Here is a 22,627-nt window from a genome sequence, read left to right as displayed (position 1 = left end):
GTCACTTTGCGCAGTAATCGGCTAAGTTTTTCGTCCATCACGGATACGGCGGCTCCGGTATCTACAAGGGCATATGCACGAATGCCATCCACAAGCACGTCTATCACGTTCGACGGGCTTTCCTGAGGGCTTCCGCAGTTCGACAGCGTCGCAGCCCTTGCCTCGTGGACTGCGACGACTAGTTTTCCTGGTCGCCCTCGAGTGGACGTGGCCGCATTGGCGACAGTGAGCGACGTCGTGGAGATGGTGAACGGCGGGTAGACGGAACGGGGCGGGACGACGGTGACATAGGCGGCGGTTGGTCATAAGAGCGGCTTGACTGGCTGGCAAAGTTGGAGGAGACCTGCGGTTGCTGCACACGATTGCAATAGCGTGCTACATGACCGACGCAACCACAAGCAAAGCAGATGGGGCGATTGTTAGCAGTGCGCCATTGGTTTGCGGGTCGCATCCATGTCGCAGAACGCGATTGGCGAGCCGGCTGCTGATATGAGTGCATGGTAGGTGGCACTCGGGGCACGTGGGTGACGCCGGCGTATGTAGGCGAGACCGTTTCTCCAAAGGCCTGGGGCCTCACGACGGTTTCGGTGTAATTTAGGGGAACAGTTGCCGAAATCGGTGGGGGCGGCCTTGCAACAACTTGGGCGTAGCTGAGTGGCACTGATGCAGGAGGCGGCTGGTGGTATTCAGGGACGACCTCCGCGATTTCCTGCTGAATGGCTCGGCGGAGCGGAGGCAGAAGTGTACTTGATGGCTGTTGAGCATGTTGTGGGGAAGCAAAAGCCAGTAGAGAGACCTGGCGGGCAACTTCCTCACGCACGAACGACTTGATTTCGGCGAGCAAGGTTGCGTGGTCAGAAACTGCTGACAAGGCCGAGAGATCAGCATCACGTGGTGGCGGGCGACGGGTCATCAAGCGCTGCCACCGCAGCTCGTCGTAACTTTGGCATAACATGATGAATTCTGCCACAGTGCGGGGGTTCTTTGCCAGGAGCATGGTGAAGGCATCGTCGGCGATGCCTTTTAGAACATGCGTGATTTTGTCAGCCTCTGACATGTTCAGGTCGACTTTCTTGCACAAGTCAAGTATGTCCTCGATATAGCTTGTGAAGGACTCGCCGGTCTGCTGGGCTCGTTCACGTAAACGCTGTTCAGCTTGCAGCTTACGAACGGCCGGGCGGCCGAACACGTCGACGACAGCGGTTTTAAAAGCGGACCATGTCGGGAAATCAGATGCGTGGTTGTTGTACCACATGCCGGCCACACCCGCGAGATAGAAAAACAGGTTGCCGAGTTTACCTGCCTCGTCCCAATGGTTGGGGACGCTCACGCGTTCGTACATGGCCAGCCAGTCCTCGACGTCGGTGCCATCCGCTCCGGTGAAGACAGGAGGGTCGCGGATGCGGGGGACACCGGGACATGGCGTCGGCGTAGCAGGAAGCGTTTGCTGGGCGGCGTCTTGGTACATGATTGGAGGCACGGTACGGGATCGAAGCTCCAAGGGCATCGAATGCGGACCGAAGGTGTTTGAAGGGCAAAGCACTTTCAGCACTCTCCACCAAATTGTTAAGCGGTTTATTGGCGGACACTCAGCGATGATTAACGACAGCGACAGTCAATGCGGGGATCGACTCTCTGCGCGAGCTGCTCTTCTTCTTATGAAAAGGGCGACCCACTAGAAGGCGCTGCAGAGGACGACCCACTGTTCAAAGGCTTTACCACAACTACCCCGGGTACGAAAAGGGAGCCGCCTGGCGACCTAACAGGTGGTTACAATGAGCGGGTCATGGTAGGCCTTCAGGCGCTCCACGTTAACAATGTCGCGTCCTCGACGACGCATGGCCGAAGATGGTTCGATGGGTTCAATCAAGTAGTTGACTGGGGAAGTGCATTTGATGACACGGTACGGGCCTTCATATTTGGGCAATAGTTTTGAAGATAGGCCAGTTGCAGTAGTAGGGATCGAGAGCCAGACGAGCGCTCCAGGGAGGTACGTGGGCGCAGTAGTGCTGGCGTCAGCGCGAATGACTTTTTGCCGCTCTTGATCATGCGCTGTAAAGGTCCTTGCAAGCTCTCGACACTCTTCAGCAAGCTTGGCTGTAGCAGAAATAGGCGCCCACTCGGACGGATCTGGTTTGTACGGAAGTATAGTGTCGATGGTGTGCGACGGGTGCCTTCCATATAATAAAAAGAAAGGTGAAAAGCCAGTAGTGCTTTGAGGGGCGGTGTTATATGCGTAGGTGACGAAGGGTAGAATGTCATCCCAATTTGTGTGATCGGCGGCGACGTACTTGGAAAGCATGTCGCCGAGCGTGCGGTTGAAGCGTTCCGTGAGGCCATTCGTCTGCGGGTGGTAAGCAGCAGTTTTGCGGTGAACAACGTTGCACTCTTTGAGAATGGCTTCGACGACTTCAGACAGGAAGACGCGGCCTCGATCACTGAGCAGTTTCTGAGGTGGACCGTGTCGCAGCATGAATCGTTGGAGCAGGAAGGAGGCCACATCGCTCGCTGTAGCCGTGGGGAGAGCGGCAGTTTCGGCGTATCGCGTGAGGTGGTCCACAGCAACAATGGCCCAGCGGTTACCAGCTGACGTTAGTGGAAGTGGCCCATACAAATCGATGCCAACGCGCCCAAACGGCCTGGCAGGGCAAGGTAGAGGTTGCAGACCTACCGGTGACAGTTGCGTTGAAGTTTTGCGGCGCTGACATTCTATGCACGAGCGAACGAATTTCTGCACGTAGCGGTACATGCCGCGCCAAAAGTACCGTTGGCGAATGCGGTGGTAAGTCTTCGATACCCCGGAGTGCGCACATTGCGGATCAGAGTGAAAGATTTCGCATATGTCAGAGCGCATACTGCGAGGTATGACTAGTAGCCACTGGCGGCCGTCACCGTTGTAATTGCGTCGGTGGAGGAGGTCGTCGCGAACGGCGAAATGGTGGGCTTGACGACGCAACGCGCGAGTCGATGGAGTGGATGGATCAGTCAGCAAGTCTATCAGTGATGCAATCCATTGATCCTTGCGCTGTTCAGTAGCAATGGCATGAATGCTAATCGAAGAAATGGCAAGGTGATACACTGAGTTGTTAGCATTGTCGTCAGGCAAGGGAGAGCGCGACAGGGCGTCGGCGTCAGCATGTTGCCTTCCATTGCGGTATAGCACGCGGATGTCATAGTCTTGCAGGCGAAGTGCCCACCGGGCGAGACGGCCTGAGGGATCTTTCAATGACGACAACCAGCATAGTGCGTGGTGGTCGGTGACGACATCAAATGGGCGACCATACAAATAAGGTCGGAACTTTGCAAGGGCCCAGACGATTGCCAAACATTCCTTCTCGGTGACTGTGTAATTAGTCTCGGCTTTAGTAAGCGTACGGCTCGCGTACGCCACGACATATTCCGGGAACCCTGGTTTGCGCTGCGCAAGGACAGCGCCGAGGCCGACACCACTGGCATCCGTGTGTACCTCTGTAGGGGCCGTAGGGTCGTAGTGGCGGAGTATGGGAGGCGACGTCAACAAACGACGAAGTGTTCTGAAAGCGTCGTCGCACTGTGATGACCACGAATGGAGAGGCCCGTTACTTCCGAGAAGCTTCGTCAGCGGCGATATAATAGTCGCGAAGTTTCGTATGAAGCGCCGAAAGTAGGAACACAGTCCTACGAAACTGCGCAGTTCCTTGACGGATGTCGGCTTGGGGAACTCAGTCACGGCCCGAAGCTTGGCTGGATCAGGGAGAATTCCGTCCTTGGACACGACGTAGCCGAGTATTGTCAGCTGCCGAGCTGCAAATTGGCACTTCTTTAGGTTCAGTTGCAGACTGGCGTTGCTCAGACGCGTTAAAACATGCCGAAGGCGTTGAAGATGCGTCGAGAAGTCAGGAGCGAAAACGACGACGTCATCGAGGTAGCACAGGCACGTGTGCCATTTTAGGTCACGCAGAACTGTATCCATCATGCGCTCAAAGGTGGCGGGCGCATTGCACAGCCCAAACGGCATAACGTTGAACTCGTACAAGCCGTCTGGAGTGACAAAAGCGGTCTTCGGTCGAGCGTCCTCAGCCATAGGTACTTGCCAGTACCCTGAGCGCAAACCGAGGGATGAAAAGAATTCTGCTCCTTGCAGGCTGTCAATCGCGTCATCTACCCGCGGCAGTGGATACACGTCCTTACGAGTGATCTTGTTGAGGCGTCGGTAGTCCACACAGAACCGCACAGAACCGTCCTTCTTCGTGACGAGAACGACAGGAGATGCCCAGAGGCTGCTAGAGGGGCGAATAACATCGCGGCGAAGCATGTCGTCGACTTGCTCGTTGATTACACGGCGTTCTGTGGGAGATACGCGATATGGACGTTGCCGCAGTGGTGGCTGTGTGCCTGTGTCGATGCGATGCGTAACGGTGGATGTGCGGCCGAGAGAAGGTGTAGCGACATCGAAAGAAGAGCGGAATTCTTCCAACAGGCCCAAAAGCTGGGAACGCTGGCCCTGCGTAAGGTCGTCGGGTATGCAGGGACCGAATATATCATCGGATGATGAAGCAGATGTCGAAACAGCACCAAGCGTACAGGAACTTGAGCAGTGCATCTCATCGGGTTGATCCATAACTTGCGCGTCTTCGATGGGTTCCACGCTGCCGAGACATTCCCCTCGCACCAACGTAACGCCGTACGGAGATGAGTTCACAACAAAAATAGTGGTGCTGCCGTGAGTGAGTTGCACGGTCGCGAAAGGAACCAGCAAGCTTTTTTTTATGAAGACACGATGAGATGGCGAGAGGAGTGCAGCGGTGTCAGAAAGGCTTGCGCAGTAGAGCGACACCGCAACGGACGAGTTTGCAGGCACTTGAGTGTCGTCTCTGACGAGTAACTTGCTTGCAGCGAATGGACTGTCGGCCGGCGTCAAAGAAGAGAATGGCGTGAGTTCTATTTCTGCTGGTGCGCAATGAATGACGGCGTCGTGGCGGGAGAGAAAATCCCATCCTAGGATGACGTCGTGAGAGCATGAAGAAATTACGATGAATTCGACCGCATACATCACGTCCTGAATCATAAGGCGGGCTGTGCACATCGCCGTAGGGTGAATACTTTGGGCGCTGGCTGTACGAAGCGAGAGCCCACAAAGCGGCGTGGTCACTTTGCGCAGTAATCGGCTAAGTTTTTCGTCCATCACGGATACGGCGGCTCCGGTATCTACAAGGGCATATGCACGAATGCCATCCACAAGCACGTCTATCACGTTCGACGGGCTTTCCTGAGGGCTTCCGCAGTTCGACAGCGTCGCAGCCCTTGCCTCGTGGACTGCGACGACTAGTTTTCCTGGTCGCCCTCGAGTGGACGTGGCCGCATTGGCGACAGTGAGCGACGTCGTGGAGATGGTGAACGGCGGGTAGACGGAACGGGGCGGGACGACGGTGACATAGGCGGCGGTTGGTCATAAGAGCGGCTTGACTGGCTGGCAAAGTTGGAGGAGACCTGCGGTTGCTGCACACGATTGCAATAGCGTGCTACATGACCGACGCAACCACAAGCAAAGCAGATGGGGCGATTGTTAGCAGTGCGCCATTGGTTTGCGGGTCGCATCCATGTCGCAGAACGCGATTGGCGAGCCGGCTGCTGATATGAGTGCATGGTAGGTGGCACTCGGGGCACGTGGGTGACGCCGGCGTATGTAGGCGAGACCGTTTCTCCAAAGGCCTGGGGCCTCACGACGGTTTCGGTGTAATTTAGGGGAACAGTTGCCGAAATCGGTGGGGGCGGCCTTGCAACAACTTGGGCGTAGCTGAGTGGCACTGATGCAGGAGGCGGCTGGTGGTATTCAGGGACGACCTCCGCGATTTCCTGCTGAATGGCTCGGCGGAGCGGAGGCAGAAGTGTACTTGATGGCTGTTGAGCATGTTGTGGGGAAGCAAAAGCCAGTAGAGAGACCTGGCGGGCAACTTCCTCACGCACGAACGACTTGATTTCGGCGAGCAAGGTTGCGTGGTCAGAAACTGCTGACAAGGCCGAGAGATCAGCATCACGTGGTGGCGGGCGACGGGTCATCAAGCGCTGCCACCGTAGCTCGTCGTAACTTTGGCATAACATGATGACTTCTGCCACAGTGCGGGGGTTCTTTGCCAGGAGCATGGTGAAGGCATCGTCGGCGATGCCTTTTAGAACATGCGTGATTTTGTCAGCCTCTGACATGTTCAGGTCGACTTTCTTGCACAAGTCAAGTATGTCCTCGATATAGCTTGTGAAGGACTCGCCGGTCTGCTGGGCTCGTTCACGTAAACGCTGTTCAGCTTGCAGCTTACGAACGGCCGGGCGGCCGAACACGTCGACGACAGTGGTTTTAAAAGCGGACCATGTCGGGAAATCAGATGCGTGGTTGTTGTACCACATGCCGGCCACACCCGCGAGATAGAAAAACAGGTTGCCGAGTTTACCTGCCTCGTCCCAATGGTTGGGGACGCTCACGCGTTCGTACATGGCCAGCCAGTCCTCGACGTCGGTGCCATCCGCTCCGGTGAAGACAGGAGGGTCGCGGATGCGGGGGACACCGGGACATGGCGTCGGCGTAGCAGGAAGCGTTTGCTGGGCGGCGTCTTGGTACATGATTGGAGGCACGGTACGGGATCGAAGCTCCAAGGGCATCGAATGCGGACCGAAGGTGTTTGAAGGGCAAAGCACTTTCAGCACTCTCCACCAAATTGTTAAGCGGTTTATTGGCGGACACTCAGCGATGATTAACGACAGCGACAGTCAATGCGGGGATCGACTCTCTGCGCGAGCTGCTCTTCTTCTTATGAAAAGGGCGACCCACTAGAAGGCGCTGCAGAGGACGACCCACTGTTCAAAGGCTTTACCACAATATATATATATATATATATATATATATATATATATATATATATATATATATATATATATATATATATATATATATGAGCGTTAAAGAACTTAATGTTATGAAAAATAATTCGATACTCATGACTACGTCGTGGTGCACATTATTATCGGGAATTTAGCACCTAAAAAACCGAATTAAGGCATTCAATCTTTAGCAAAAGTCTCGGCTATGTATCCAGTTTTTCTTTTTGAAATATTGCTTCCATTCTCATCAGTAACAGGAAAAGTGAAGAACGTCACTCCACCACGAATTTTCGCTTATAATGCATACATCTTACCGATCGTCACAACAAAGTTTAGACAAATAAAACTATTAGACAAATAAAAATCAACCAATAGACAAATAAAAATCATCTTCACGAGCATCAATGAGACCTCGATGTAACATGTCGGCCTCATACAGCTCGTTTTAGCGAGCATATATCGTGAGATCCTTACATTAATATGTTCTAATAGCGAGTCTTCGTTTAAGCTGTATCGCAGCTCTTAGCGTACTCGGATGTTCGTATCACCATCGCCTACACTGTAAGTTTCGATCTTCAAAAGCCTAATTTCGCTTCCGACAAGCGCGTCGCGAACGGTAAGGGTGCTGTATGAATGAAGCGAGTTTCAAATGGGGACATGTCTTCGCAAACGAGACCTGTTTGCTGCGGGACCTTATAGGCGGCCACTCTATGCACCAGTAAGTTTGTCGGAACGCGAACACCGACAGCTCAGAAAGGCTCACCATCGGATAATTTCTGCGTTTTTCAAAAAACGCTTAAGCCCCGGTTCAAACAGGGTCGAGAGGGAAAGAGCTGTGGATCTGGCGAAAAGGCTCATTACACGAGCGCCCCCTACGGTGGATACTGACGCTTTTAGAGTGCGTACAGGTCGACCTATAGCGGAGACACTAATTAGCCTAACAAGAAGTCCTAGTGTTACCTTGTGAAAGCTTTCCCGATCCTAGTATTTGTCCCTATTCGGCACGGGCGTTTCCCGCTTGCTGAGTGTGTGTCTGTTAATTAAACGTGGTAGCTGCTAATTCCATGCTTTAATTTGTCGTCGTCAGCTAAACCTAGATTATGAGTTCTGGTCCTACGTAGAAACATTCGTGCCTACACTCCCCACACTTCATCTCTTGCTAATCTCCTTCGTTTTGGGGCTGAAGTAAAGCGGGGCTAGTTCACCTTCGGTGTCCGTTGTCACGACTACATTTTATGGGTCAACACTCGGGTAACGTACGGTATAGTCGAAACGTATGTCAGACGCAAAAAAAGGGTTTAAAGTATCAACCATAATTGTCACATAACAATACAAAACACCTACAAACACAAACCCTTTTTACTAGTCGGTGATTTCAACGTAGACATTATGGACCTTAAGACCCATCTTTGTCGGCGAATGTTTATTTCACTCAATTTACATTATATGGTGAAACGCTCGTTTAGTGTATGTTTACTCACTCATGCGATACTCAGAGCTTCGTCTACTCATCATCATCCACATCATGGAGATGCGTGGACTTTTTTTACACGCAATAGTTTTATGCCGGGGTCTACCACGGCTCAATTTACGTACTTCCGTCACGGGTAGTAAAATATAAACTAACAGACTTAAAAAAACCGAGATAAAGCTCCGTCCCCAGGCGTTGAGTCTATGACCTGTCATTCCGCAGCGCGTGGCGTGAAACCACTAGACCATAAAGTTTACGTTATTTAGCTCGCTGAGGCGAGCTACTTATATACAGCATATACCGTTGGCAATCCTCAGAGCTCAACAACAGTTTTCAGCAATATGGCGCGAAGGGTTCACTTTGTGCGCGCTATATAGTTCATTGCCCCGCGCGTTACGATGCTCGCGCACTTCTTCAGGGCGTGGCCCTCTCGTGCGCGTGAGATTATCTTGTGTATGGGGCTCTTTGCAAGTCCTGAGCTTCCACCGTAAGTTCAATTTGAAGTTATAGTGACCAAGAAAGCATGATGCTTACCAACTTGTTGCTGCAGCCATGTTTATGAAAGAAGCGCGCTGCTCACACACCAATTAAGAATTGTGACAGTTGATCGCACTCAATCTGTGTACTCTTGTCGGTTTGTTTCATGCGTTTTCGTGTATGGGAAGTGTGCTTTAAGGGTAGAGCTGTGATAACCATTAGTTTGCGCTAGTACTCTGTATGCTATTTTCGTGCGCGCTTTCGCTTTAAGGTGCGCACTACAAGTTTCGAGCTGGTTGTTGTTCTTCACATGACATAACAATTTCTTGCTGTAACATTCCTTCCTTCACCCTTGTGTCCCAACAATCCACAACAAACACTCGACATCCTCTGTGAAGAGACGTTTCACTTTCGTTTTATACTGAATGCTAGACAGTGGGACCACCCACTGTTATTTCCTGTATTACGCGATATTAGCATATATCAGACACTTCGTTTTCACTTTCGTTCGACGAGACTTTGTGAGTGACAAAAAATAAATAGTTTTGTTTTAAACAATTACTTCAATGCATTTATTTGAACCAATGCCCTCTCTAAGAAGATTCCCAGGACATGAGCTGAAAGGTTCGCTCCCATCTCCTTCTCCTTGAAAGTAAAAGAGAAGCAGCTACATCAGCTGCGTTGTGGGGACAGTTGGAAACATTCATGGCTCCAAGTTGAAAACAATGTAGAGCAGTCACTGAGGTAGCGTCTGTAGTAGACGCTGCTCCAGTGGTTGGGATGGCGTCACTTCCGACGCTTACAGAACTACAGGTGTGGATTACCAGTGCTTCTGGCGGCGATTACACTTAACTGTGAGAGACCCCACCACTAAGCATCAACGTTACTACATTCTTCTTCAGTTGTCGAACTCCGCTGGAATGAGGCGGCTAAACGTAGCCCCTTTTGTTTCCCACTCCCTAGGTGGCACTTCGATGCCATTTGACCGGTCGCCGCGACGTAATGGATTATATGCACAGTGTTAAACGGAGTTCTTTCCGTTAACTTGGCATTGCGGGAGTTATTTTCCGTGATAGTGCACTAAGGTTATTACGAGTGGGCAATTAAAGCACCAGTTGTGCGGCTAATGCGGTGCCACAAGGCGGAGATGCGAGTGCGATGCCTGAATCTTGCGGGAATTGTGTCAATTTAGCCGTATTGCGTTCTTGTTCTTTAAATTCAACCGTGTATATTAAAAAGCCGTTGCAGTGGGCTTAAGGGTAAATGCTGGAGGACTATGCACTTGGTTTCACGTGCATGTTAGAGAAACCACAGGTGTCCAAATTTTTCAAAGCTCTTCAACACGATGTGCCTCGTAATTGTGTAACCTTAGTTACTGTTATATGGTGAGGCACACACCACATTCATCTGATGCCGCCGGATATATTGGAAGTGTAAAGCCTAGAACAACTTGTTCATTCCAGATAACTCAAATTTACGATCCGCATGTTTTGTTTTTAAAAGATAGGACACGAACTCAATAGATGCGTGTGCCTTATAAGGCTATAAAATGCAAAATACAATGAGATCAGCAAAGTCCTATTGAACACAATTTATTGAACGCTACAACAAACAAACTTGAAGTCACTTTTCTCCACGTGGTATCAAAACTACTTCACCGTGAACATTGTGCACGTAGTCCTTCAAGATATCGTCCTCCTGGAAGTAGCGGTTGCACACAGCGCAAGATCTAGATGGTTCCTTATCCAATCTCGGTATTGCTCGTTGCTTTTGTTGAAGACCCACCTCATCAACAGGTGGCTTGAAAAAATGGTTTTTTTCGGTCGCAAACTTCGTTGAGTCGTAGCCGCTTTGGTAACAGACGACAAAGCAGCGAGACGTGTTTTATATCATCGAAAAACCGTCAGACGACGCATGAGAGCTATGCAGCTAACACCCGGCACGATAACGCAACAGAGCTGACAGCAAGTGAGACACAACGTCAATTGTCACCGTGATATCGCTGTAAGCAGCAGTGGGAGCACAAACTGCGCGAGTGTCGTCGATCTCGCTGAGACACACAATGATAGTGATTGCTACGGAACACACTTGCACTATACTTGCACGCTGCGAAGAAGCACCTGCTGTTTTGCTTTGCCGGCGTGGTCGGTGGCGTGCGCCTAACCGCCGTGAGCCTCGTCAGACCGGTCAAAAAACGACGAGCACGCCCCCTCGTGGTGGTGCATCGAAGGGTGACACCTACGGCGGTGCAGTTTGCAAACTAAAAGAAGAATCTAGTAACGTTGACTATAAGCATATAGCAAATGAGGCACTGTTTCAACGCTAATGTTGTCAGTGGAATCCCAAGGTCATATTGCGGCGGCCCTTTCTAATCAAGAAGAAATAACTATAGCGTGTTCCTGTATTGAATGCAGCAGACAACAAAACTGCTGACAACCGAGATGGTGTGTTTGAATGTCGCACGAGAGGATGCTCATTCGAGAGCGCCCTTGATACGGTGTGTCTCGCTTACTGACATATGCTGAGTACATACATATTGTCACGATGAGTCACAAGTACTGGGGGGATTTATTGAACGACCGGGTAGCTAGCTCTAGGACGATGCGTCAGTCGTGGCTGGCTCTCGAGCAGAGAAGAAAACACGCGATCTTCATTTTCCTCCAGATTGAGAGCCGCTCTTGCTGTCGACCCACTACGTGCTGGTGGCATTATCCCCCCTTCCGAAAAGAAAAAAAAACAAGTCCCAAAAAGAGGAAAGAAAAGTACATAGCATCACCGCGATGCTACTACATAGGCACGTGAAAAAGAAATTGGAAATTCGGATAAAGTGAAAGTAAAAATTGAAGAGCGTGCCAATATAAGAAACGTCAATGAACGAGAAAGCAAGTTCACACAAATAAACAAAAAATACAAAGAATGCTGTACGGTAAAGGAAAAGTTACGAGCAACGCGCAATAAATGGTTTCATGCGCAATGACGGCATATTCACGGGGTGAATGATGATGAATGGGCGAAGCTCCGGAAGGATTCATCGGTAAACTGTGAATCTTCCGTGTAATTCGCCCAGTCGATCATCATGTAAAGACGTGAGAAACGCTGTGTGTGTATATACACAAATCAACTTTTATTTGTTCTTAGACGATGGCAGGATCTTGGTGGTGGCGTCGCGCCGCTGCAGCCTCTTTTTCACGTGCGGCAGGATCTTCTAGCGCAGCTTCACGGAGCGCTTCTGCCTCGCGCGCTCGCACATCGGGATTCTGTCTGCGAGCGCGCGCTGCTGCCGCCTTGCGCTCTCTCCGCTGTGCAGCCTTATCCATCCGGCGACTCCGAGCGCGCGCCAACAGCGAACGGATTTTATTACAACGCTCCCCCTAGCGTACGTCGCCGCACTAAATCGAACGATTGCCTTCAACCAATGACACGTGCCATATGTGACATCATTCCTATTTTATAAGATCTCGCGTCTTTCATCAACTACAAGTACCGCTTTCTAGTTTATAACATCTTGCATCTTTTCATCATCAGCTACAAGTACCACCATCTAGTAAACACTACACGAACTAAACGAGAGGTGGCTACATACAGGAGACGGTACCGCCATCTAGTGAACACTGCAAGAACTAAACTAGAGGTGGCTACATACAGGGGACGGTACCGCCATCTAGTGAAAACTGCAAGAACTAAACTAGAGGTGGCTACATACAGGGGACGGTACCGCCATCTAGTGAACACTGCAAGAACAAAACTAGAGGTGGCTACATACAGGCTACAGGGGACGCACAGCCCACGCCCTAAGGAGCTTCGCCCCTACAACAAAAAATACAAAGAATGCTGTACGGTAAACGAAAAGTTACGAGCAACGCGCAATAAATAGTTTCATGCGCAACACATGAACGACGTCCGGCCTCAGCCGTGTCCTGCTCCGTGCATGGGGTGTTGAGTCCGGAACCACTTCGTAGTTCACGTCACTGACGCGGCGTAACACTTTATATGGGCCAAAGTACCGGCTCAGCAACTTTTCACTAAGGCCACGGCGGCGAACGGGCGTCCACACCCAAACTTGATCTCCGGGGCTGTAAAACACTTCTCTGTGGCGGGTATTATAGCGTCGTGCGTCTGCCTGCTGTTGCTGGCCGATGTGCAGTCGCGCGAGCTGCCGGGCTTCCTCAGCACGCTCTGCGAATTCTTCGGCGTCAGTTGCCAACTCGTCTTCGTCTTGACACGGTAGCATAGAGTCTAGCATGGTCTGCACTTCGCGGCCGTAGAGAAGCCGAAATGGCGTGAATCGCGTGGTCTCTTGCACGGTGGTATTATACGCGAAGGTCACGTAAGGTAAGATCCGGTCCCATGTTTTGTGCTGTACGTGGATGTACATTGAGATCATGTCTGCGAGGGTCTTATTCAGTCGCTCGGTAAGTCCGTTGGTTTGCGGGTGGTACGCAGTTGTCCTTCGGTGTCTGGTGTTGCTCAGTTTGAAAACTTCGTCCGTAAGCTGCGCCGTGAATGCTATCCCTCTGTCCGTTACTACACTGGAAGGAGCACCGTGCCGCAACACGATGTGGCGCATGAAAAATTGTGCTACCTCAGAAGCCGTGGCTCGTGGGATCGCCTGGGTTTCAGCGTAGCGTGTCAAATAGTCGGTCGCGACGATCACCTATTTGTTGCTGTCCGCAGACAGGGGGAATGGCCCGAGAATGTCCATGCCGACTTGGTCGAATGGCGTGCAAGGTGCTTCAATGGTCTGAAGCAAACCAGCTGGCTTAACAGATGGTTGCTTTCGGCGCTGACATTCCCGACAGCTCTTGACGTACTTCTTGACGCTTGCCGAAAGTCCTGGCCAATAGTAGCTCTCACTCACTCTGGCAAGTGTCCGTCAGTAGCCCAGATGACCGGATGTGGGTTCGTCATGGCAAGCGAAGAGGACGTCGTCTCGCATGTCTCGAGGAACCACCAGGAGGTAGGCACGGTTGTTCGAACGACCGCTCTTCTTGTACAGCACACCATCTCGAAGGCAGAACGACGGCAACGAGCGGAAGAAATGACGTGGTATGATTGTGTCCTGGCCCTCTAAATGATCAATAATCGGACGAATCTCTGCGTCATCCCGCTGCCGTTCACTCAAGTCTGATGAGCTAATGGCGCCCAGGAAGCCTTCGTCTTCCTCTACTTCCTGACCGACGACATGAAGGGGTGCGCGTGGATGGCATTCCTTCGGCGCTAACTACATGTCCAAGAAATTTTAGTTCTTTATAGCCGAAGTGGCACTTCGGTGGCTTTAGTGTGAGGTCCGCCGATCGGATAGCCTCCAGCACGCTGCGCAGGCGCTGAAGGTGCTTCTCGAACGTGGCAGAGAAGGCCACCACATCATCAAGGTAGACAAGACAAGTTTGCCACTTCAGCCCTGTGAGGACAGTGTCCATCATTCACTGGAAAGTTGCCGGCGCTGAACACAAGCCGAAAGGGAGTACTCGAAATTGGTATAGGCCGTCTGGAGTCACGAAGGCTGTCTTTTCGCGGTCTCGCTGATCTACCTCGATTTGTCAGTACCCGCTTTTGAGATTGAGAGAAGTGAAATAATGGGCACGACGAAGTCTATCTAGCGAATCGTCGATACGCGGTAGCGGGTACACATACTTTTTGGTCACGTTATTAAGCTTTCGGTAATCGACGCAGAAGCGTAGCGACCCGTCCTTCTTTTTGACAAGCACGACTGGAGATGACCACGGGCTGTTGGATGGTTCGATAACGCCATCGTCAAGCATCTCGTGAACTTGCGTACGTATCGCTTCACGTTCTTTAGCCGACACGCGGTAGGGATGCTGGTGTATTGGGTGTGCGTCCTCGTACGTGATGATCCTGTGTTGAGTGATGGACGTCTGGCGGATCTTTGAGCAACTTGCGAAGCAAGACTTGTACTCGAACAAGAGCGCTCGCAGCGCAGTCTGGTTATCGGTGGGCAGATCAGGATTGATGTCAATGTTGCTCATTGATGTGTCTGCGTTATCCACTATTTCTGACGTGAGACAGTTGGTTACGTTTGCTACTTCGTGGGCAAACGCTATCGAAGTGCCACGGAAAAGGTGTCGATGCTCGTTGCTAAAGTTGGTAACGAGCAATTCAGATCGGCCGTCACGAACGTGTATTACACTTCTCGCTACACATATGCCTTGCTGCAGGAGGTGTTCTAAATTTGTCTCGGCCACCACATCGCCATCGCTCAAACCACAGCATGTTACGTCGACTAGAACACTGGCTCGGGGAGGAAGCGTCACGCTCTGTTCAGAAATACGGAGTACGTCGACACGCATTCCGTCATCCTGCACGTTGATTGCTCGCTGGGCTGAGAACGTGACGCGGCGCTCTTGCAGATCAATGATAGCTCCATTTTCCTGTAGAAAATCAACTCCCAGAATGACGTCACGGGAGCATTCACGTAGAGCAAGGCAACTTTCTACGAATGTGTACCCTTGAATCTGTACTCTAGTTGTGCAGGCGCGCAGTGGAGTAACGACATGGCCACCAGCTGTCCGAATCTGCGAGTTATGCCACGGCGTGATTACTTTCTTCAGCTGCGTTGTCAGTTTCCCGCTCAGTATGGAATAGTCTGCGCTGGTGTCCACTAACGCATTAACTACACAACCATCAATTGTTACTGCTATGTCGAGTGAAAGCCGGCTATCCTTTGCAGCAGCAGGTGATGTCGGACCAGTTTCTGTACGGTTCTGCGTCAATAGGAGGTCTTCAGCGCTTCGACGTTCAGCTACCCCGCCCCCAGAGGTCGCTTCGGCTAGTTTTTCCGGCGGGGGCTGGGAGATCGTGCGGTAGAATACCGCTGGGGCGTTGATGAAAATCGCCTCGGTGATGGCGAGCGCGACTGGCGCCCGGCAGACGGTGGTGCATGCTGCTGGGAGAGGTAGTTTTGGATGTCGCGTGGTCTCTGACCGTAACGGGGTGGCGGCGAGTACGCAGAGAAGCCGCGAAGCCCAAGACGGCGATAAGGGCACTGGCGGTACAAGTGATCAGCTTCTCCGCAGTGAAAGCATAGAGGCCGATGATCGGGTGTGCGCCAGACATCAGACTTCCGAGGAGACGAGTGGCGATCGTTGATGTACTGGACCGGTTGCACCGAACGATGGGCGACAGAAGCACCACGGGCAAAGGGCAGGGGCGGTGGCGTGTACGTGCCTTCGTAGTATGGTATGTGCTGCGCTGAATCGAGTGAAACTGCAGGGACAGGATGAACGAACAATGGCGGCGATGCAGCAGGGAGTTTCAAGGCTTCCGCGCAGGTTGTCCCACGGTGGTATTCAGCAGGAGCTGACGCAGCTGTATCAGGAGGCAAGGTGTCCCGGAGGGCCTGGTGCAGCTCATCCTTGATCACAGTTGCAATAGAGCTAACCGTAGGATGAGGTGTTACACCAGCCTTTTGCAACTCTTCACGTACGATATTACGGATGAGTTCACGTAAGGAGTCATTGCTGGTCCCAGTGGCGGCGAAAATGTCAGCAGTGGACATGCCACTGACTTGCCTGTCGTATAGGTTTGATCGCTGCTGCAGCATTTTTTCCATTGTCATGGCTTCAGACAAGAACTCCGCGACCGTCTTCGGAGGGCTTCGCACGAGGCCGGCGAAAAGCTGGTCCTTGACACCGCGCATCAAGTGACACAACTTCTTGTCCTCCGTCATTCTCGAATCTGCCCGTCAGAAGAGACGCGTCATGTCTTCGACGTACGCGGTCACAGTTTCGTGTGGCGACTGGACGCGGGCAAGAATAGCTCGTTCAGCTCTTTCTTGGCGGTCAGTGCTGGCATATGTCTGCAGAAGTCTACGAGAGAATTCGGGCCACGTCGTCAGCTGCTCCTCTCGATTTTGATACCACGTGCGAGCCCCGTCTTTGAGATAGAAGTAGACACGACCCAGTTTCGCCACGTCGTCCCACTGATTCAAGTTGGCTACGCGCTAGAAGTCCGCCAACCAGTCCTCGACGTCTTCGCGCTCCGTACCATGGAACGTCGTCGGTGCCCGTGGGCTTTCCAACGTATAGCGGTTCGACGACGTGCTTCCCGTGCCGGTTGGCAAGGTTTGTACCGAAGTGATGGTCATGTTTGTTGACGTGTTGGGAGCAGTATTGTTGACTTCCGGAGGCAATCCCCTGATTCGGCGGCTGGTCTGATGCACGGGAGTATTGACTGGCACTGGACTCGTATTACGGCTTCCTGGGGGGGTCTGCAGCTTCCGTGAGACTACCCAGCACCTTCCACCAGTTTGTCACGATGAGTCACAAGTACTGGGGGGATTTATTGAATGACCGGGTAGCTAGCTCTAGGACGATGCGTCAGTCGTGGCTGGCTCTCGAGCAGAGAAGAAAACACGCGATCTTCTTTTTCCTCCAGATTGAGAGCCGCTCTTGCTGTCGACCCACTACGTGCTGGTGGCAATATATTCGCCTCATACTTGCTAGTGGCAAGAACAAAAAAAAACATGCTCTTAATTACTGATACATTTGCGTCAGTCATAGTTGTCTAAAATTTTCCCAATAAATAAGTATTACTGTTTGATTGTAAGTACGCAGTTTCATACTACCGCCAATTTTCTCACCTTTAGGGGCGAAGCTCCTTAAAGCGGCACCCGTTTGTCCCTCGTAGTAGTGCGTAACATATCTTACGCTTTGACCTGCAAGGTGGTGCCGGTGGGAGATTCCTCCTGTGCGTTGTTGAACAATAAAAAATTAGCAGCGTGCGCGTTCACTAGAAGCCAAATTCTCCTGTCTCTCATTCCCCATTAACAGCCATTGGCATGTACATTGAGTACTATTTGACAAGAAAGGGTTGCTACGTTACACTCGCTGGGCGTAACTTCCTTGGTTTTAGAAAGGTTTAGTGAGCATTGGGCCGCAGTGCCATGAATAGAGTGAACTAGTATATACCATGAACTCGAGGTGGTTAAAGGGTGGAAGTAGACACGAAGCGCAAGCCGTAAGAAAGTGTGCGTGTGCCACCTCTCGTTTAGTGCTTGTAATGTCCCTTGGATGGCGGTGCTTCTATATGCGAAATATATGTTGAAAAGATGCGAGATGGTGGCACTTGGAGTGTTGACTAGATGGACGAACAGACACACAGACAGATGCATGGACGGACGCATGGATGGCTGCCTGAACGGATGGACGCATGGACGGACGCAGAGGCGGATGCATGGACGAACGCAGGGATAGACGCACGGATGGACGTGCGGACGTACAAACAGACGCACGCACGGATGGTCACACAGACGGACGCACGGACGGACGGAAGCAAGAACAAATGGACGGTAGGATGCTTCACTCCAATCTCTATCATTCACCCCGTGAATATGCTACCATTTTTTGTTGTACCCAGACAAAAAGGAGAAACTCGTGGCTTAATAGATAGATAGATAGATAGATAGATAGATAGATAGATAGATAGATAGATAGATAGATAGATAGATAGATAGATAGATAGATAGTAACATTTATTCTGGTCCAGAAGAATCTACACCCCATTTTAAAGGAGCAAGACTGCGGGTCGCTCGAACGCTGGAACAGGGAGGCTTGATTGCCTAAAAAAATGAACAGTGTCGCATTTCAGGTGTCCATAGTGATATAACGTGAATATTTGCTCGACATAAACGTTCTCAAAACAAAATTCACGCACAGAAAGAACTTTCACCTAACTGATCTACAGAACAGGAACATATTTACATTAGGAATACTTTTGAGCACCATACACTACAAAATGTACTCGGGTAAAAAGACTACAGATATATCTCGGAAAGAGATAAAAACATAGCGATAAGAGCGCCTGTGTTTTCAGTGACAATCAGAGAGCGAAGGAGCATTATTTTAGTCCGGCGAATTTGTGAGGTGAGCTGAACCCCACCGATAGGCACCAGCTAGAAGCCCTTAAGTCCTGGCGACGATTTGTCTGGCGGGACAGTCCAAGTTCATAGTTGAACTTCTTGAGCCTAAAAAGCCTGGTCTCCTACGGCCCCCGGTCCTAGTCTGCGACTCAGTTATGGGTATCCGTGCCGACAAAACATCGCTTAGGTCAGCCCTAGCACGGAAGTCACTTTTTTAAATTTTACATATCAATAAAAACATCGGAAGGTAGGCTATAGTATAGCCAGATACCCCAGAAATATCACGCACGAATTAAAAAAAACACTGCAATGAATAGGAAGTAAGAAAGCAGACAAATGATAAGAAGCATTAGGTACACATGCAATATGTGGTGTATAAAGAATCAGCTGAGTCTGAGGGCATACTCTAGTACATACAGTGTGACCACACTGCAGATAAACTGCGTACAAAGAGTCTTTCATATTGTTACATATATGAAGACTATGATATATGTTGATTAATGTTATAAGCCAACATTACGAAACAGAGCATCAATCACTACAGTTTTCCATACATATCGACACACATACATGCCATGTTCTTCGCTATATATATATATATATATGTATATATATACATAGAATTCTTTGTAATGAGCCAAACGTCGTACTTGGGAAGAGTAGAGACACAACAAGTTGTGTCTCTTCTCTCTCTCTCTCTCTCTCTCTCTATATATATATATATATATATATATATATATATATATATATATATATATATATATATATATATATATATATATATTATTAATAAATCATAGGGGCAACATTGCAGATTACCGAGTGGGATCTACCTTCCCCCTCGAAAACCGGCTCAACTGAAGTCAGGCTTTTATCTCAATTCTTCAGTATTCATGTCGCACGGCGTCAGTAACGAACCAGAACGTAAATACACCCAGCCACCTTCGGTCTCCTGCTGCCCTACACGCAAACACACACACACACACACACACACACACACACACACACACACACACACACACACACACACACACACACACACACACACACACACACACACACACACACATATATATATATATATATATATATATATATGTGTGTGTGTGTGTGTGTGTGTGTGTGTGTGTGTGTGTGTGTGTGTTTGCGTGTAGGGCAGCCGGAGACCGAAGGTGACTGGGTGTAATTACGTTTTCGTTCGTTACTGACACCGTGCGACATGAATCCTGGAGAATTGAGATAAAAGCCTGACTTCAGTTGAGCCAGTTTTCGAGGGGGAAGGTAGATCCCACTCGGTAATTTGCAGTGTTGCCCCTATGATTTATTAATGATAACATTATTACTAATATTAAATAGCTTATTTACCGTGCCCAGAAACAGCCATAAGGTCTTTGTCTAGGCCTACGCCAAAATACAACAATAAAATAAACAGTACGATACAGTCTCCAAAAAAAAACAAATAAAAGCGAAAACGCATGGACAAAAAGAAATAAACGCTACAAGAGAATAATAAAAGACATCGACGAAGATCATGGAGTGGCGTTTAAAATCATAATATTATTAGCAATATGTATGATTGGTCGAATTGAGTACCTCTTTATATTCATACTGCCTCCAGAGGCAGCACTGTCTCTCTTGATCCCACTTTCCCCATCGCCTCTGCTTCACTCTGCTCAGCTTGAAGAAGAGCACCTTCGACCTCTGCGCGAGTCCAGCCGCGTCGTCGTGGTGCGAGGCCACAAGGCGGCCATCAGCCGTGACCTGCCGCTCATCGGCACCGTCCTGGCCGAACGCGGATGGCAACTCAGGGCGCCGTCGTGGTTTCGTCGTGCTCCGTCCAACACTGGCGGCGGTGGCAGTGCTCCGGCGAACTCGGTCTCGGGACTTGGATCAGCAGCCGCTGCTGCTTCTCCACTGGCTAGGCTTAACAACACTGTGGGCAATGACGGAGGTAAGAGAGCTTTCTCTATATGCAACAACTTAATTACAGACAATCAGATCGCTCAACTCTGCACCTGCACGGACCGAGCACACTAAGCCACGAATGCGTCTCACCGTTTCCATTAGACAGACAGATAAATGACTTTAATTAGGTCCTGAGTACACACTAAACCAAATCTGATCCTTAAGGGTGTAAATGAGCTTGTCGCCAGACGAACACCCTTTGCTTCCTATTGGGTGTTCAAAAAAGGGTGCTGAGAAAGGGTGCAGAGCTCAGCACTCTTAAGAAAAGAGTGCAGAGCAAAAATTTTGAAGGGTGTAAGGAGTGCACCCTTTAAAAAAGGGGCTGTGATGTCATAACACCCTTTCGAATGGGTGCTGGAAGGGTGTTCCACATCGACGTACCAGTGGGCCAAATCTAGGATTGATGCTGTAGATGGCTAAAAATGCAGATTGCTGTATACTCTGTAGACCATGCTGAGTGACAGCTCACATACGGTTTGTTAGTACTTGAACACATGTACTAAGTCGTCCACTTCACCCTGAACACGTGCACCATGCACACGGCCGGCCCTCCACAGAGTGCCTTCCGCAGGCGCTTATGAAACTAGCACTGAAACACAGTGACATCTCTAGTTGGGGCTTTTGCATCATCGTCTTTTAAAACATAGTGTCTCTGCAATGAAGCTACTGGTAAGTTGGCTCCAGTGTTTTGCTTTCTCTATGTGTATACCTAGGTAGGGGGCTAACTATGCAGGCCCCTACCCAGGCTTTGGGTAGTCCTTTGTCGGAACAAAGAGGCTAGGCCTCTTCGCTTGGTCACGCGCTTTCTCGACAGTTAGGAACTGGACGTCTTGTTCAGGATCTGTATTAGCTGTCATGTCATCCTTTTGATTGAATGCCTGTAACGTAGAGCACTGCTAGAGCATCTAATTTAGCGAGCGAAACTCACCTCTACAAAGTATATAGGCAAAGTGGAATAATTTCGGCGGGGAGCATGCCCTGAAAGCCCCTGAAGGAGTAAGACCCCATCTGGAGCACGCAGCACGTGCAAAATTTATCCGGTTGAGCTTATTATGGGGGATGGGGGGTTCCCTTAGAGATACTGCATTGAATGCCCGGTTTGAACTTTCGCTCCCTCCCTTTTGCTAATGAAGGTCGTTTAATACAATTTAGCTTTTTCGTTAAAGTATATCATTTTTGTGTGCTAGTCGGACCAACGCCTCCTAAAAAACTATATCTGGAACGTGAGCCGCGAACGCGCTGCTCTACCCTCTGATTTTACCCTCCTCTTTCGGTACGAAGGTTAGCGCCCCTGCGAACACAGCAATGCTCTCATAGTTGCCTCCGAGCAGCCGTGATTTCACGTGAGAGAGCGGTCTTGTAATGTCGCGTGACTGAGCGGTGCGAAGGCGAGCGGTCTCATGCGGCGTCCGGTCGCAACACAGTGCAGGAGGCATGGCCTCCGAGATTAAGTGCTGGCAGGAGGCTCTTATTTGAAAAGAGAGCGGCGTTCCGGGCATAGTTTTTCTAGGAGGTGTTGGTCGGACACTGACATTATCAGATTCAACTTGCACCGCCTTCACAGACTATTCGCCGCTTTCTATGTGTTTTCTATCACTTCTTTTTCCATATTCTAAATATAAGGCAACCAAATGGAGATCTGTTTTGGTTAGCTCGGCTACCTTTTGTTGGCCTTTCTCTCTCACTCACCTTGCAGTGAGGTTACAAAAAATCTGTGTGGCATATATCTCAGCACCCTGCCCAAATAGTCGTCTTTTCGCCCGCTTTAGCCTTTTTACACTTATATTTCACAATTATTACAATAACATAGAACAGTCTACAATTAGGGAGAGAGAGAAAAATGAAGGGAAAGGCATGGAGGTTAACCAGATGCCAGAATGTGGTATGCGACCCCGCTCTGTAGTTGGGGAATACGGGGTTGAAAGAGAGATAACGATAAAACTGAATAATGACAAAACACTGACACCCACACATGAAATCATGAG

General features: G+C 50.2%; 1 protein-coding gene across 1 annotated transcript in view; it reads left to right on the top strand.

The window, feature by feature from the left end:
* The window catches only part of LOC119173811 (cadherin-like and PC-esterase domain-containing protein 1), a 139,657-nt gene that overhangs the window by 45,121 nt on the left and 71,909 nt on the right, over positions 1–22,627 (top strand). Inside the window, exon 4 of the mRNA XM_075894525.1 lies at positions 20,355–20,628. Coding sequence (XP_075750640.1) covers positions 20,355–20,628 — 274 coding nt within the window. The remainder of the gene's footprint in view (positions 1–20,354; positions 20,629–22,627) is intronic.

This window comes from Rhipicephalus microplus, chromosome 5 (genome assembly GCF_043290135.1).
Source record: "Rhipicephalus microplus isolate Deutch F79 chromosome 5, USDA_Rmic, whole genome shotgun sequence".
NCBI lineage: Eukaryota > Metazoa > Arthropoda > Arachnida > Ixodida > Ixodidae > Rhipicephalus > Rhipicephalus microplus.
The sequence above is the reverse complement of the archived record's forward strand: the minus strand, read 5'-3'. Positions and strand labels throughout refer to the sequence as shown.